General features: G+C 39.6%; 1 protein-coding gene across 1 annotated transcript in view; it reads right to left on the bottom strand.

The window, feature by feature from the left end:
* The window catches only part of LOC143342605 (discoidin domain-containing receptor 2), a 194,565-nt gene that overhangs the window by 45,464 nt on the left and 131,334 nt on the right, over nucleotides 1-17,767 (bottom strand). Inside the window, exon 3 of the mRNA XM_076766687.1 lies at nucleotides 1,948-2,050. Within this exon, the coding sequence (XP_076622802.1) occupies nucleotides 1,948-2,050 (103 nt within the window). The remainder of the gene's footprint in view (nucleotides 1-1,947; nucleotides 2,051-17,767) is intronic.

Below are 17,767 nucleotides of genomic sequence, written 5' to 3'. Positions count from 1 at the left end.
TATAGTAAAATTAAAAGAGTCTTGGCGTGATGGATCTATATTTATGACGAGTATAACTGTTATTATAGCTGTAGACGATCGATCAATCGTGAGAAAACGTGTGGACATACAGGGTGTTCGGTAATTACTGGGAAAAATTTTAATGGGGGATTCTGGAGGCCAAAATAAGACGAAAATCAAGAATGCCAATTTGTTGATGGAGGCTTCGTTAAAAAGTTATAAATTCAGAAATTTCAAATCGTTCTGGAAAAATTATTTTCGGTTACGGGGGACAATTAGAATCATTTTTTGTCATTAGACATACCCCAGAAATCCTACGCTGTTTCGAGAAAAAAATTCCTTACCGAAAATCTAATTAGGTACCTTATTTCGACGAAAAAAAAAAATTTTAAATCGTACTGAAAAAATTATTTTCGGTTGCGGGGGTCAATTACAACCAGTTTTAGTCATTAGACATACCCTCGAAATCGTATCCACTTTCGAGAAAAAAATTCGAGAATGTGTGAAATTTTTCGACGAAATTAAAATATTTCAAATCGTTCTGGAAAAAATATTGTTAGCTGTAGGGGTCAATTACAATCATTTTTGGTCATTAGACATACCCCAGAAATCCTACGCTCTTTCGAGAAAAAAATTCCTTACCGAAAATATTATTTCTGGCAAGAAATGTCACCCCGAAATCATGCATATCTTCAAAACGTCATAACTTCTGAACGGATTGAAGGATTTTAATGTTTGAAAAAGCAATCAACGCGTATTTTAGTAGAGAATATATAGAAATTCCAAAAATATTGGAAAAGTTGCTCCATGACTCCGTAAAATACAAAAAACCCCATAAAAGTGGTGCAATCTTCAAACGGCCATAACTCCTGCAATAGCAAAGGTGTCTCATTGAAATTTTTTTCTAAAGCAGAGCCCATGGATACCTGCAAAAAAGTATTAGACAACTTTTCTGTAGGGCGTCAAACAAAATTATTAAAAGTGAAAAACGAATTTTTAAGAGAAATCGACAGGGGGTAGGTGCTAGGCTAAAATTTTGACGGAAAAAAAAAATTTCAAATCGTTCTGGAAAAATTATTTTCGGTTGCAGGGGTCAATTATAACCAGTTTTGGTCATTAGACATACCCTCGAAATCATACCCACTTTCGAGATAAAAATTCGAGAATGTGTGAAATTTTTCGACGAAATTAAAATATTTCAAATCGTTTTGAAAAAAATATTGTTAGCTGTGGGGGTTAATTACAATCATTTTTGGTGAATAGACATACCCCCGAAATCTTGCGCATTTTCGAGAAAAAAATTCAGAACGAGCGGAACTTTAAACGTTAATAACTTTTTAACGAAGCCCCCATTAACAAATTGTTATTCTTGATTTTCGTCTTATTTTGGCCTCTAGAATCCCCCATTAAAATTTTTCCCAGGGGTGGCCGAACACCCTATATATTGGGAAATATCCTAATTAACAAAAATTGATACATTTGTGGTGCAAAGCAACGTATCATTTCTAATTGAAGATTCCTGTTTTGCATTCCACTCGAAATTCCTGTTGCATTTTCCTAAAATTAGATATGCAACCCGGCTGCAGATGTTGCAGGACAACGCATCGTTGTTGCACATTTCGGAAACAGTCCTAAGGGACTTTATTCAATCTACGCACGGATATGCATTAAATTCTCCATATAGGCGTAGATCTATGCGGCCATTATCAATTCCCGTGATGAATTTTCCCCCAAGCGTGCATCGAACCAGAACCAAGGCAAATTAAGTTACGTTGCTTGTATCAAAAAATAGTTTAATACACATTTTCTGTAATAAAGACGAAATAAATGTCTATTAAATAAAGTCTGGTCTGATTTTACATTAAAATCGTACACCATGGATATTTAAAAATGCGTTTAAACAATTATCTTGTCTCCGTCAATAATTAGTGAAAGTAATTCGCTCACCGGCCATTCCGTGGACCCACGTTCGTCACATACGACGAGGACGCCGTAATGGCTGAATCCGGTATGCCGCCAGACTCCATCCCCAACGATTGGTTGCACGATCCTGAAACGTAACGTTCAACTTTATTAACCTTAATAAAGCTAAGTTTAATTTAAAGGCGATCGATGGGTCGGAAATACCAAGAAATTAAAAAATAATGGCGCAACTTTGCGACCGACGGATGGTTAAATTATTACGTGTTCGCGGATTCGAGGGCCCTGGGTGGCAGTAATTTTTTTATTCGATAATTCCCAGCCTGTAACCGCACGATTACAGCCCTGGAGTGAAAGGGTTAGAGACCACCGTCTTGCAGGTTTGCACGTTCGAGTCGGATCCAGGCCACAATGACGTTTCGCGATTCTGGTACACAATGCTCGCGCGAAAACGACCGCGGAAATGTAAATTCAAAAGGTTAATAAGGCTCCGGGATTATAACGGGCTTTCAATCTTTCGATCGTTCTCCTTCGCCGCTCGAACCTATTCAGCGTAATGAAATTCAACGATCGAGCCTCCACCCTCGACGCCGAGTGACTCCACGTACAGGGTGGCCCACCAGAAACGGGACACCGTATTTTTGTTTATTTTTCAATAATCTATCCCGAGGAGAACGGAATATTCTGTTTGGAATATCAATTTCAGAAACGAAGTTGCGAGTCTCAATATCGTCAGTAACAAAAAAGTTATTTCCACGGTTCAGAGTAGATCTAGAAACTTGTGCAAGCAGTATACCTCAAGATATAACAAGCATGAATCACCGAGCATCCATTAGAATCTAAGAATTTGGTTTCCTCAAAATGAATTTAACGAGCTCTGTTTCGAGTTGGCTACCCTCTATGTATATTCGGCACCACGGCATACTTGCGTTTGCGATAATAATATATGGAAATGAACATTAATATCGTATCGATATTCCAGATTGAATGCGTATAAAAGGACTTCGAAATTGGAATTTTTGTTGCTCTTACCGTATTGGAATTACTTTGATTCCTTGGCGCTGTGCGAGATATTTGACATTTAAAATGAAAGTTCTGGAGTCACTTATATCGAAGAATGATGGGAAGTTTCAAGGTATCGAATGAAGAAATAATAACGTAAATAGTAATCACGAGGTCAAGATAAACAGCGAACGGGCACTTTTGGTCCGTCTTCGATATCATCGAATCGCTAAGTTGAGTAGCTCGTTTGCTGTTCAATTTGTGTTTCAACGTCCCCTCGATCACGATGGTGTTCCTTGGAGTGCCATAATCTTTCCATTAAAGTTTTTGCCGGACGCTAAAAATCCGCGTTAGTTCGAACGAGTCCGCGAGGAGACGGCTATAATCCAGAGCGAGAGATTAATCGGCGCGAATAAATTTACATTATCGAGATGAGGGATCGATGGTCCGATTGCTTCTTACGGAACACGCATTTCCAATCGCCTCTGGATTAAGGGCGAAAGCTTCCGGCGAATGGCGAGTCACGCATCAATCGACGCGCTATCATTTTTAGAAATCTTCCAGTTTCGAAAAGTTAACCCCAGAATGACCATTGCAGTATCGTGCGCTCTGCAATGTTTATTTAATTAAACGGAACAGAGATTTGTTCAAAATATAAAATTACCTGGCGCGATGGTTACGACCATTTTCTAGATATCTAATATTTTTTATTCGTTTTTATTCGTTAAATCTGTTATTTCTGCGTAGGGTTTCATATTTCCCAACGAAGGTTTCCCCGAAATCGGACAGAAAGGATCAGTTTTGTATGGTCCCTCGTTAACGTCGGCAGCCGTACGATCGCTGGCTCGCTTTTGGTCGATTAAATCGCTCCCCTCTTCGCCCTTTCAATCAACCCTCTTAGGGAAATCTTTCCAAGTAAGCCGTCCCGGTACGTTAAGTCGGCCCAACGGTCTTACTTCTCGCGGAAATAAAGCAAGGAATCCCGGGCAATAAACATCGCGTTCATCGTTACTCTTGGAAGGGTCGGGTGAAAGTCGACGGAAACAACCACTTCGCGAACTGAGAAGGCCGTTTCGAATGCATCCGTAGGAAATCTTCTTGAATGGTACTTCTTTCCTAACGAAATTAAATAGCAAGCAAGAAGAGAATTTGCTAAAAAAATCATCTTTCTTTTAACGAGTTCCACCGAAATATTTTAAGCTCGCGCTTTTAAGATCCCCCGAGGTATAAATGTAAAAAAGAAAGAATGTCCAAAAGTGCTGTACAAGAATACAGTGGACGAAATTTCTGTAAGAACACTATGATTTTCTACAAAATATTCCTTTATTTTATAAATATCTGGTACTGGTATGAGGAAATCTTTCACCAACTACTGCATTGTTACTGGGGTATAAGAAATGTATAGAAAGTAGCGTGTCCAACGCTTGGTAGACAGAAATAATAATATGCTGATAGAGGCAATGACGAACCAATTTGTTGATGGAGGCTTCGTTAAAAAATTATTAACAATTAAATTCAAAAATTTCAGATTGTCTTGGAAAAATTATTTTTAGTTGCAGGGGTCAATTGCAAGCATTTTTGGTGAATAGACATACCCACGAAATCCTACTCTGTTTCGAGAAAAAAATTCCTTAAAGAAATTATAATGTCTGACCATACCATTGATATGTTTCACTGAATTTTCATGCGAATCTTTAAAACGTCATAACTTCTGAACGGATTGGACGATTTTAATGTTTAAAGAAGCAAACTACGCGTATTTTGATAGAGAATATGTGCAAATCACAAAAATATTCGAAAAGTTGTTCCTTGACCCCGCAAAATGAGAAAAACCACATGAAAATGGTCCAATTTTCAAACAGCCATAACTCCTACAATTGTGAATATATTTCAATGAAACTTTTTTCTGAAGTAGAGCTCATAGGTACCTACAAAAAAGTATTAGACAACTTTTCTGTAGGGCGTCAAACAAAATTACTAAAAATGAAAAACGAATTTTTAAGAAAAATCGACAGGAAGTAGGTACCTAAATTTTTCGACGAAAAAAAAAATTTCAAATCGTTCTAAAAAAAATATTTTTGGCTGTAGATATCAATTACAATCATTTTTGGTGAAGAGTCATATCCTCCAAATACTACTCATTTCCTAGAAAAAAATTCGAGAAGGTGTGAAATTTTTCGACGAAATCAAAATATTTCAAATCGTTCTGAAAAAAATATTGTTAGCTGTGGGGGTCAATTATAATCATTTTTGGTGAATGGACATACCCCCGAAATCTTGCGCATTTTCGAGAAAAAAATTCAGTACTGTCGGAACTTTAAACGTTAATAACTGTTTAACGAAGCCTTGATCAACAAATTGTTATTCTTGATTTTTGTCTTATTTTGGCCTCCAGAATCCGCTATTAAAATTTTTCCCAGGTGTGGTCGAACACCCTGTATAAAAATGGGAAGCAATACAATAACATTAAAGAACTAGAAAATGCAATAAGATACGAATGGAATAAAATTCAAAAAACAACATTACAGAAACTAATTAATAGTATGAACTACAGAATATTTGATACAATTAAGAACACAGTTACTAATCTTTCAATTTAATTCTGTGAAACAAATTAAAAAGACTGTCTTATATCTTGTTTACGATAAAAATAAACTACTTTCTCCAGATCTGTATATTACTTTTCCAGCTTCTATTACACCTCAACTATTTCCTAGCATTCGTTTCATTATATCATAAAAATTATTTAAATTCTTATTACGAATCATAGTGTTCTTACAGAAATTTCGTTGTACGCTTTTAATACTATGATCCAGGTCGACGAATTCACCCGCGAGCGCGATGGCTGATACTTGGCGTATTTAAAGACCCCCGGTGAAAACAGGGGTACGGATGCAATTTACATTGAAACGCGGTTTCTTTTCCCCTTTAAATGTCCGCCGGATACGCCCGCGCTAGACCGACCGAACAAATCTCCCGCAATTCAACGGGACCGCGCTGAAAGTTGCAAGAATTTTCAATGAAATATTCAGAGCCCGAGTCTTCGGCGGCATTCATGCGTCCCCGACCTATCGTTCGCCGCGCGCGTGTACGCGTTGAATTACAAGTACTGATGTCGGGAGCATCCTTCATGATTTGTGCGCTCCTTTCACGGTGCTCAGCGATTTAAAGCACCTATGAGCGTCCCCGTTGCCGCGAGTCGCTGCGATTCTGGATGCTGGGACCGTTTGCAACAGATGCCAGTCCGCCGGAATGCACCTGTACGTGAGCTCGCTGTCGTACAGATTACGTTTACATAGAGACAAATTCGCCGTGGCAATTACATTTCGCCCTCTATTCCCCCCCTGGGGCCACTTCGCGTACAAATTTTTCAGCAAACGCTCGAATCCACCTTTCTCTCGGTTTCGGAATAATTAATAATCATTGAAACCGCGCCATTGAAATTTTCAGCTCCGCTCGAGGAGCAGCAGCTTCATTTTTTAGGGATGACTCGAAAAAGTTTTACAATCGGAATAAAATGCTCGAAACGGTTCGCTCGAGTTCGAGAAAAACTTGAAGGGAAGCCTTTTTACTGTTCTTAATCAAAAAGGTCCTGTTCCTCGGAGACGACGCGAAGCTTGTGGAAATTACACGGGGAGTAGACTCGTCGCAAGTTCTTGACGTCAGGTTTCATAATTGCTAGGCCACTCGCTCGTCATCGAGTCTTATAAATTAAGATCAACACATTTTTACATGCAATTTTATTTCTTTCGTGACCAAAAGTTATTTGGAATTAAATTGTAAGGAGTTAAATATATGGGGGTTGGTTTTTATGGGTTGAAGAAATATATTGCTGTATTTATCCCCTCTTGGAAAGCGGTAGAGGACTATTTAGGGGGTCTGTAACAGATATGAGAGAACGTCTGACTACAGGCGGGTCACGTTCTACTGTCAATTCACGTGTCAGTCACGTCGAGAGCTTCTGATTGCTATTACTGATATGAAGCGAGTCGGTGTGTTTATTGGGGCTTCCAATCTACAGAATATGTTATCTAAGTCGAACCGAGTCCCTTCGACAACCCTTAATACAATATTAAGACGGAAATGTTACAGATGGAACGATATAATACGTAACGTTACAGAAAATGGTTCGAGAGAGAGAGTTCAGCTTATGCTCTGTCTAATCTTGCTCTTGGTATTAAATAAAATTGAAAAAATACTAAAATTCACAATTACACGACGGAACGTCGATAGAACAGATTGTTCGAGGGCAATAAATAAACGAGAGTTATTAACGTCAGGCTGATAAAGTATTAAAGAGATTTTTTCTCTCTTCTTTATAAACAAGCACGAAACTTTTTCGCTTTAATACCTTACGAGGCTGACGTCGAGAACGCTCTTTTATTCATTGACGTTAAACACTCTTTTATTTAGCAGGGCTACAATTTCTTTCTCGAGGAAACTTCACCGCTTTAATTTTTCTTAAATTACCGAGAATTATTTACGATCGCGGAAAAATTAAATAAATTCCGTTCGGCGGGAAGAAAATTAGTTAAACGACATCGTTGTCTTCGAGGCGGGGGCTCCTTGGGCGATACCTAAACGCCGTCAGGGACGAGGAAAAATAGAGGCTCCGTTCACCGAGGCGTTCTATCGGTTACGTTCAGACAGAAACAGGTTGCTCGTCGCCGGGAACCGTCGGCGGCGTAAAAGGGGGATCGAGCCCGGGTGCACACCTCCACCCCCCTGGTCGGCCTCACCTCGGAGACACATGCAAATCACATAGTCGTTTGAACTTCCAAACGTATTCATAGAACGCCACTCTGCCTCCCTGCGTTTTCACCCTCTGGCCGTTGCTTCTGTCTTCGTGTTTCGTTCGATGCCTGCCAGGCGATGGAAACGGAAACGTTCGGGGGTAGTGGGTGGGGAGGGGGGGGGGGACGCTCGAGTCACAAGCGACATAAAATAACGCGAGCCTCGGGGGACGCGGCCACGTTCCCGACGTACGCTCCTCCTGTTCGTTCGCGTCGATTCCCCGTGTACGTGGTTTCACGAGGCGCGCGAACGAGGCTCGAAGCGGGTAGACAGGGCGCGAGCACGCGACAATCGCCGGCCCCCGGCCCCCCTCCGTGCTTTAAAACGTCGAGCGCTTTTGTATACCGGGGGAAAATTCGCTCCCACGTTCGGGCAAATTGCGCAAAAGGGACCACCTTTCCCCCCTCGTCCCTCTCCCGACTTTCCGTCTCTCTCGCGTCAGCCACCGTTACGCCCGTTGCTTTTTCACGCGACTACGCGCGCGTTTCCTGTTTCGCCCTTTCTTTCGCGGGGGGGGGGGGGGCGTGCGCATCCCCGGTCCGCGGGCGCGTTCCTTGAAAGAGGGGCGACACACGGCCCGGCACCTTCCGACAATTTATTCTCTGTACCGAATTAGACCGCCCTCAAAGTGCCTTCCTCTGCACGCGAGCCAACCGGAAATGCAGTCGCTACGCGTCCGCGATTCTTTGCTAATTCGGGTCGCATTATGTCCGCTATGCAACTCGTTAGAATTATCTATTATGCGTGCGACCGTCCTGGAGTCTAAAGTGCACGAGTTCCCCCGCGGTCTTGGGAACAACATCTGGGGGGAACAATGCCAGGGAAAATGGACTTTTTCAGTGCGAGTCGGAGAAGAACAATTCGGACGTTCAGCTTCCGGAATTTTTTATATCGAACTTCCTTGAATTTTACGTGCTTGGGAAACGGATAAACGTGATTGTTTTTAATTTACTGTCTCTGGGCAAATTCTCTCCTTTCGATAAACGCGAGGCATGGATGGTCCTCCGCCAAATGCCATTTCTCTTGTCCTATGGTTAAGCTTCGTGAAAATGAGGACACCGTTAAGCACCCTCGAATGATTTACCACCCTTTGGATTATAGCGTCCTTACGTTCTCTGATGGGGCTACGTACACGTCCCAGCACCTATGTGTAAAAAATTTATGGCGGCTGGAACTGCTGTTTGCCGTAGACCAGTTTTTTCACGATTCGAATAAATTAGGATTTACTTCATATTCGTTATTTACTTCAATGTAACTGTGACTAGATTGAGTCTTTTCGTCGACTGTCCTGGTTTTTTGTCATTTTCTCTAATAATATGGCGGTTGGAAGTACTATTTACTATCGACCAGTTCATCCACGACTCAAATAAATTAGAATTTACTTCTTAATGATATCTATATTAATGTGTCTTTGACTAGGTTGAGTCTTTTCGTCGACTGTACTGGTCTTCCGTCATTTTCACTAATAATATGGCGGTTTGACCTACTATTTACCATCGACCAGTTTTTTCACGACTCAAATAAATTAGAATTTACTTCTTAATGATATCTATACTAATGTGTCTTTGACTAGGTTGAATTTTTTCGTCGACTGTCCCAATCCTCCGTCATTTTTACTAATAATATGGCGGTTGGAGCTACTATTTGCCACCGACCAGTTTTTCCACGATTCAAATAAATTAGAATTTACTTCTTAATGATATCTATACTAATGTGTCTTTGACTAGGTTGAATATTTTTGTCGACTGTCCCAGTCCTCCGTCATTTTTACTAATAATATGGCGGTTGGAGCTACTATTTGCCACCGACCAGTTCATCCACGATTCAAATAAATTAGAATTTACTTCTTAACACTAGATTTACGGGCATTGATAGCACATATATTTATTGATACCTCTCATGTTGACGATTACCTTAAAATACGATTTTTCTTTTAATTAGAATATGTATTCATACCATTGCATCAATAAAATTCAACATAAGTTGTTAAAAAGTAATATTTACGTGTTCTGCAATTTTAAATATGGAATCTGACATCCGTCAAATTGACAGCTTCCGTAAATCTAGTGTTAATGATATCTATATTAATGTGTCTTTGACCAGGTTGAATTTTTTCGTCGACTGTCCTGGTCCTCCGTCATTTTCACTAACAATATGGCGGTTGGAGCTACTATTTACCATCCAGTTCTTTCACGATTCAAATAAATTCGAATTTACTTATCGATATCCGTATCAATGTGTCTCTGACTGGAATCTTTCCGTCGACTGTCCTGGTCTTCCGTCATTTTCTCTAATTCAGTTTGCCAGCGTCGGAATGCTGCGTGTCTCACGTGTCTACGACACCGTCGCTAAGTAACAGTTCTCGCGTTATTGTTGAGATAGGAGAATCCTAGCGCGAGGGTTGCGGTGCGCGAGACGTTTCGTGGATTCATTGCGACGCATTCCACGTCGAACTATTCGTCTTGCGAGGTGGCATGCAATTTGGCGAACCCGAGGATGCGACAACCGGAAATCCGGTCGCTTCAGTCACGGCTAAATCCCACAGTGTCTGCGCGACCACGCGACTTCGCGACTTTCATCGTCGCTGAACGTCCAGAAAGGATCATATTCATCGTTCGAAGTTATTAAAACGCTGTAAACACTGTTTTCTACTTCCTATTCCGGTGACAAGAACAGGTTCACCGTACTCCACTAACCATAAACATAATTTTTGTAAAACAGAGGAGTGTTGGATCATTTTTGAAGAGGAAAATAAATTTAGGAGCGTTCTTGTGTGGGGCTGGAAATTTTAGTGATTAAAAAATGAATATTTCACAGGGGTGCAACTGCTCCCTTGCACACCCTCTGTCGACCCTTGGATGTCGTATTACAGTCGCAGGACGCATCTGCTGATACTTAAGCTAATGTTTTCGCGGGGACGAAGGATGAAGCATCGAACGATATTTCAAATTCGACGCTTACTCGCGCCAGATCATAAATTAGGCCGTCTCTCGACCACTCTGGCCATCTTGACTACTCTTCAGATATTTTTCGTCCTCCTTGATCTCTCTCTTCCGTGGTCCATTTTTTAGAAAATTGCTATTCCTCAAATAGGAGATCAATGTAAAAACAACAGAAGAACGTTCAAATACTGTTTTCGATAAACACGAGAAAATATTGACTCGTGATTTCACATAAAAAGATAAATTTCCCTTCTCTAATAAATCTCTACGAGCATTATAAAAATATCATATAAGTCAGTTCAAATGCGTTTTTTTAAACAAGAAGCTATAACTCTCGCAATTTTTAATATTTTTTGATGGAAAAAATACTGCACATACCGATAAGACGAGTAAATATTTCTGCAAAATGTCGGTACAAAACAACCTACCTGTCGTTAAAAAAAAAAATCACAAAGAAAGGCCAAAGAAATGACAGCCTAGACAGCAATGCTCCCTTAAGTTACGTAAAATATTAAATATCACCGTTGACTTCAGTGCACGTCGTTTAGGCGAAAGCAAACGGAGTACGCGTTTACCATCTCCGTGCAATCATACTGGAATATCATCCCTCGGCGATGAGTGTCCTAGGGTGCGTTAGGTTGCATTAAAATGCAGTTTTTCTTTTAATTAGAGGATACATCCATATCATTGCATCGATTCGATTCAACATAAATTGCTAACAAATAATATTTACGAGCCCTATAACGTTAAGTTTAGAATCTGAATGCGTCAAATTGACGCGTACCGTAAACCTAGTGTTAAAGGGACTGTCGAGAAACGTCGTGGGAACGAGTTCTTTTTTTCTTCGCGACACGATGTTTAAAATCACAATTCCCGCTCCCGGTTCTCGACGAGTTCTCCAAGAAGATTGCATTCGACGAATGCTTTCATTCTGTTCCACCGACGATCCAATGCGATTTCTCGTTCCACCGGGCCCCGGCCGCCATCTCCTCTAAAAGAAGTTTATCGAGGCGACTATTCCCGCGCATCGGGGCGCTCAAGGTTGCATTTTCTTAAAACTTCTCTAATATTTCCGGTGGGCCTCCTCCGCCGTACCTCGTTAAAGTCCTTTTCCATCGGCGCGACGCCCGGTTTCTCGTTGCGCATGTTGACGAAACACTTGGCCCGCAGAACGCCATTAAAAGTTTTCATATATACTTCCCGCTGTACATACGTATGTACAATATACGAATGCCCGGAGCAGAGGGAATCGGGAGAATAGGGGGGGGAGGGCGGAGGAACGAGTTCCTCGGTGAAGAGCTTCCTTTAAACATTTCTGGCGAACGCTGGGAATCGCGTCATCGTTTCGAAACACGAGCAAATTATTGGCTTTCAATTATATCTATTCGAGCCAATGCTACGTTTCAACAAAATGTGTACCTGTTGCGTACCGTTGGTAATTAAACAATTTTCACCCCCTTACGTACGGTCGGGAAATGAATATTAGTAACGACAAAATACGCGACGTGAGATATCGTGAGAATTATGTGGATTTATTTCGAAAATATTGTTACGTTTACCTTATTTTATAGTGCAACTCTTCTCAGTTTAGGGGAGGGATTGGGAGTATTAATTGAAATTTGAAATAAACTTTCTCATCGATCGAAAGCACTGATTTACGGATGGGAATTAAATAATACTGATACAACTAGGTCTTCGTTGTTTCGAATTGTATCATATCTGCCTGATTACGATTGTGTAGACTCGAGAACATCAGAACTCTATTTGTTGTCGTTCTCTGGAGAATTACTTGGCGCAGTATATAATATTTGCGTTTGTTATACAACGATACCCGCGTTTGTCGAGATTTTGATTTGGCTCGCAGATTGATTCGAAAATTCAGTAAACATCAGCGAGAGGAATTTATTAACAAGTTATGCAAATATATCCAGTGAATGAAAATATGAATACAGACCGGCGTTTTCCTCGTACGCGTACACGCACATACAGAGAAAAATGATACATAAAATATGCAAAATGTGCAAAACGAAAAATCTACATCTTTGATACGCTCTAATGATAAGGTAAATTCAGTTTGAGCTTTTTTCCTACTTAAAATATGCATTTGCATAAACATTCATAGCTTTTTCTCCGTCGTAACATTTTGCTTATTTTATCCAAGTGTCCAATTTAAAAACAAATATCTATAAATGATGGCTCATTATAGCTTAAAATATTCATGAAGATACATACATTGTGATATTATCTTCGTTTCTTACTGAATGTACTGTTCTGTAATTGAGAATGATGCTTCAAAATTGATGGCAATTTTTTATACATTTACTTGCCAAATTTTAAAATAAACCCTTCCAAACTGCTGATTAACTGTTTTACAATACTAACAATCTTTCACAATTTTTCTTATTCAATGTTTCTCAACTTTGACCTGATATTTTTTACTAATTAAGACGATATTAAACTTTAAGTCAACGTCAAATCTACCTGTTTGATATAATATACAGGATGTTCGGCCTTCCCTGGGAAAAATTTTAATTCTAAAGGCTAAAATAAGACGAAAATCAAGGATACTAATTTGTTGACTGAGGCTTCGTTAAAAAGTTATAGAAACATTTCCGGCCACACAGTATATTTTCGGTAAAGAATTTTTTTCTCGAAAGTACGTAGGATTTCGGGGTTATGTGTATTGACCAAAAATGATTGTAATTGATCCCCGCAATCGAAAATAATTTTTCCAGAACGATTTGAAATTTTTTAATTTTGTCGAATTTGTCCACCTTCCTGAATTTTTTTCTCGAAAGTGCGAAGGATTTCGGGGGTATGTGTATTCACTAAACATAATTGCAATTGACTCCCTCAAACGAAAATAATTTTTTCAGAACGATAGGAAATGTTTTTTGCCGAAAAATTTCAGGGAAACATGTCAACGTATGGTCAGACATTATATTTTTCGGTAAAGAATTTTTTTCTAGAAAGTGAGTAGAATTTCGAGGGTATGTTTTTTCACTAAAAATTATTGGAATTGACCCCCGCAACCGAAAATAATTTTTCCAGAACAATTTGTAATTTTCTTTTCGCCGAAAAATTTCAGGGAAACATATCAATGTACGGTCAGACATTACATTTTTCGGTAATGAATTTTTTTCTAGAAAATGGGTAGGATTTCGGGGTTATGTGTATTGACCAAAAATAATTGCAATTGACCCCTGCAACTGAAACTAATTTTCCCAGAACGATTTGAAATTTTTTACTGTAATTTTTGAATAACTTTTTGGCGAAGTCTCAATCAACAAATCGATATTGTTGATTTTCGTCTAATTTTGTCCTCTAGAATCTCCCGTTAAAATTTTTGTATAATACCGATTTATTAAACACGCTTCTAATAAAATCAGATCCAGCCTTGCTTTTTTATGCCAACGTTTGATGCATATTTCCATTCTCTTTAAAAAAGTATTAAGTCGAAAATTAATTGCTTCAGAAGTCACGATTTTTACGAAACACTGTGCATCGTAAATGAAGTTTAATAGTACTTTCTTGCATTTAGAATGGACTTAATATCACGTTTCACGATACTTTTTCCCAACGTTAATGCCCCGTTTAACTTGTATCGGTGAAAAACAATTTCCCGATCGAACCGTGCAACATTCGCAAGAAGATTCTCGCAAAGATGACTCGAGTCCGTTCGAATAATCTTCCCAGGACCGTGGATCCCTTTTCTGCGAAAACACCGTGCAAGAACGGTCGACGAAGAGGCTCGGAACCGTGTCGCTCGGGTCCACTCCGGTAAGCGTTACTAATGAATGAAAATCCGGATTGAAAACTTTTCTGTCACCCGCGCCACTCTCGCGCAATCGGCTTTGTCCGTTTCTCAGGTACGAGGAGACGATGGTCGGCGTCCAGACAACAACGTTCCCGTTTTTTGCCCGGGCCCGATTCCATCCACTTGTCCCCGTTTAAAATAAGAGTGGCAGACCTTCCGCGGCGATACACACACGCCGTCCATCGCGCTCGTTTCCCGTCCGTTTCACGGCGAAATTTTCGCTTCCCGTTTCACTTTTCCACCTTTCCGTGTTCCGCCTTTTTATCCCGTTCGCTTATATCGGTTTCGCTCCCTTTGAAGCGATGGGAGCGCCGTCAGGTGTCCAGGCTATAATCCTTCGAACTCAACTCGAACGGGACTGCGGGGATGACCCCAAGGGTCGTGGCCAACGGCGTAGAAACGATTCCCCCGAACCGCACGTGACCGCTCTTTTTATTTCCACGAATTCCCGGATACCCGATTCCCCCGCCCATGGTGGGATTTCCTCCGACGTGCAACGCGGGAGAAAATTCTCTAGATTTTAGTTGCGTCGCTGCATCTGGCCCTTGCACCGTACGTTCTCATGCTCGAATAATTCACGAGCCGGCGAAACGCCAGAAAATGGCCACGGCTCCCATACACGCCGACAAAATTCAATTCAAATTTTGCATACTCGAAATAAAAATTTTTTATACTCTGAGACGCATATTAATTTCAACCCTCGAAGATGGTACAACGTTTGAGTCCGAGTTTGAACGAAGTAATACAGAATACAGAGTCCCTTTGCAATGTCTGTTGACTCCATACACGTCGAAAAAATTCAATTAAAATTCTGCACACTCGAAATAAAAATTTTTGTCTACTTTGAAACACATATTAATTTCAACCCTTGAAGATGGCGGAACGTATCTATTGGTTATTAAACGCAGTTAAGGGAATATTAATTAAGTGCCCGATATAATAAATGCCATAAAAATAGAACAGTTCGTCAGAGACACGATATTTAACACATAAGGTTGGATAAACGGTTGTTAGAAACAGTAACAAGAACAGATGAGGAATACAGAGTCCCTTTGCAGTGTCCCTTCTCTCTATACACGTCGAAAAAATTCAATTAAAATTCTGCACACTCGAAAAAAAAATGTTTTTATACTCTGAGACGCATATTAATTTCAACCCTTGAAGATGGTGGAACGTTTGATTACGAGTTTGAGCGAAGTAATACGGAATACAGAGTCTCTTTGCAGTGTCCGTTCTCTTCGCGAAGTTCCAAAGGTGTTCCTCTACCGAGTTGTGAATTGTTCTTTTACCGAGTTCCTAGAGACTTCTAAATTATTCTAGTCCTAGTTCCGAGTGTAACTTCTAACGCAAACTGATGTGCTTCCTCCAGGACTTTTCCGAAGGGTTGCGGACGCGAACGTGTACGAACCAATAGAGACTTTCGCGCAGCTTCCTAAATATTTCACGTGTCCTATAAAACTCTGCTACATCGAGTTCGATCGAACGGAGGTCTTTGTCTACCATTTTGGAAGGGACGACGGGCTCCACAAATTCTACTTTCTGATCCTTATCGGATATCCGATGTCGTCTCGACTCTCGATACCCACTTCATGATCGAGTTTGGCGAAATTTTTGCCCCGGTGAAAGTTTTCCGATGAAACTAACGCGTAATTCGTTCGAACTGTTAAATTTTTGTCTGCTGTGGAATATTATGGAATCAATCTGAAATTAAAATTTTCATTTTGTTGGTACTTCTAGAATCCTACTACGTAAATCCAGTTAACCTATCTTTGAAGATTTTTAAATTATAAATGGGGCACGTTGTATTCGGAGAAGATACATAATTAAAAATTAAAACAGAACATTTGTACGTACATCGATAGCTGCAGGCTCCATTTTGTTATCTTTTGTGATTTTCGAACTAAATGTTTAAAGTTGAACCTGAATATTGCACGGGCAAGTACCATTATTTTAAATTGATTTTTCATAAAAGTAACGCGTCGATGCTATCGAAATGAATAACGAGTTTGGTATTTTTTAAATGTAATTATGTGCCGTTGGAGTGGTTAATGCGACACGCACAGTGTGCTGGAATTTAAATATTCATATTCAGGGCGTACGATATTGTTGTATTTATAAATATTCTTTTTCAACGCGTTCGCTGTCACGATTCTGTTGGAAAACTGTTCGCCAAAGATCACAGTATACACTTGCAGCAGTTCCATTTAATGTAATTTTCCGACGCTGTCGTTGTGTTACTTTCCTCATTTAGTGCGAGATAACGTGTAATTTGTACACTGAATGAAATCGTCGAATTTAATTTAAATTAAAATAAATTATCGTTACTTCTACGGATCGAAATATATTAATCTTCAATTTGAATTATTAATGGACAATTCAACAATGATACATGTTTCTCTAAAGGAATTATCAGGTCGCCCTACTTATCGATTTTAACGATCAACAATTAGGATTCGATTAATTCGTTTTGTATAATTGAGTACGTTATCCCGGTTTTTAAACGAAACTTAATAAATCTGTGAAATTGAATATTTATATTCGTTCCATAAAATTCATTATGTTTATGCAAACGGAGCGAATTAAATAAACGAACCGAACGTTCGGAAGTAATGTGTCACGCGTACGTGACACCAGTCCGTAGATCACTCGTACCTCGTCTGTTTTCGCGGACATAAAATAGAAAATCATCGGTGTCGCGCACACGTGAAGTCGATCTCTTACAAGTATCAGCTCGTCACACACGTGTGACGCGATAGCGGGCGTGTTAAACCTGTAGATATTAATCATCTAGCTGGAGCAACGTTGATTCACAGATAACGTACGATACTTTATACGTACCGTACTACTTTTCTAATCTAGACGTGGGGTCCCTGGCCAACTATTTCCAACTAATAATTCCCCTTTAATATTTTATTACCAGCTACTACAATTTTTATTAATTCATTTATTCTCGTATATAATAGGATTGCAAATATTTTGGAAACTGAAACCAATTTTCTCAGTTTACCCTGGCCAACTATTTCCAACTAATAATTCTCCTTTAATATTTTATTACCAGCTACTACAATTTTTATTAATTCATTTATTCTCGTATATAATAGTATTGCAAATGTCTTGGAAACTGAAACCAATTTTCTCAGTTTACCCTGGCCAATTATTTCCAACTAATAATTCCCCTTTAATATTTTATTACCAGCTACTACAATTTTTATTAATTCATTTATTCTCGTATATAATAGGATTGCAAATATCTTGGAAACCGAAACCAATTTTCTCAGTTCACCAGAATTAG

The sequence above is a fragment of the Colletes latitarsis genome, chromosome 6 (assembly GCF_051014445.1).
Source record: "Colletes latitarsis isolate SP2378_abdomen chromosome 6, iyColLati1, whole genome shotgun sequence".
Lineage (NCBI taxonomy): Eukaryota > Metazoa > Arthropoda > Insecta > Hymenoptera > Colletidae > Colletes > Colletes latitarsis.
The sequence above is the reverse complement of the archived record's forward strand: the minus strand, read 5'-3'. Positions and strand labels throughout refer to the sequence as shown.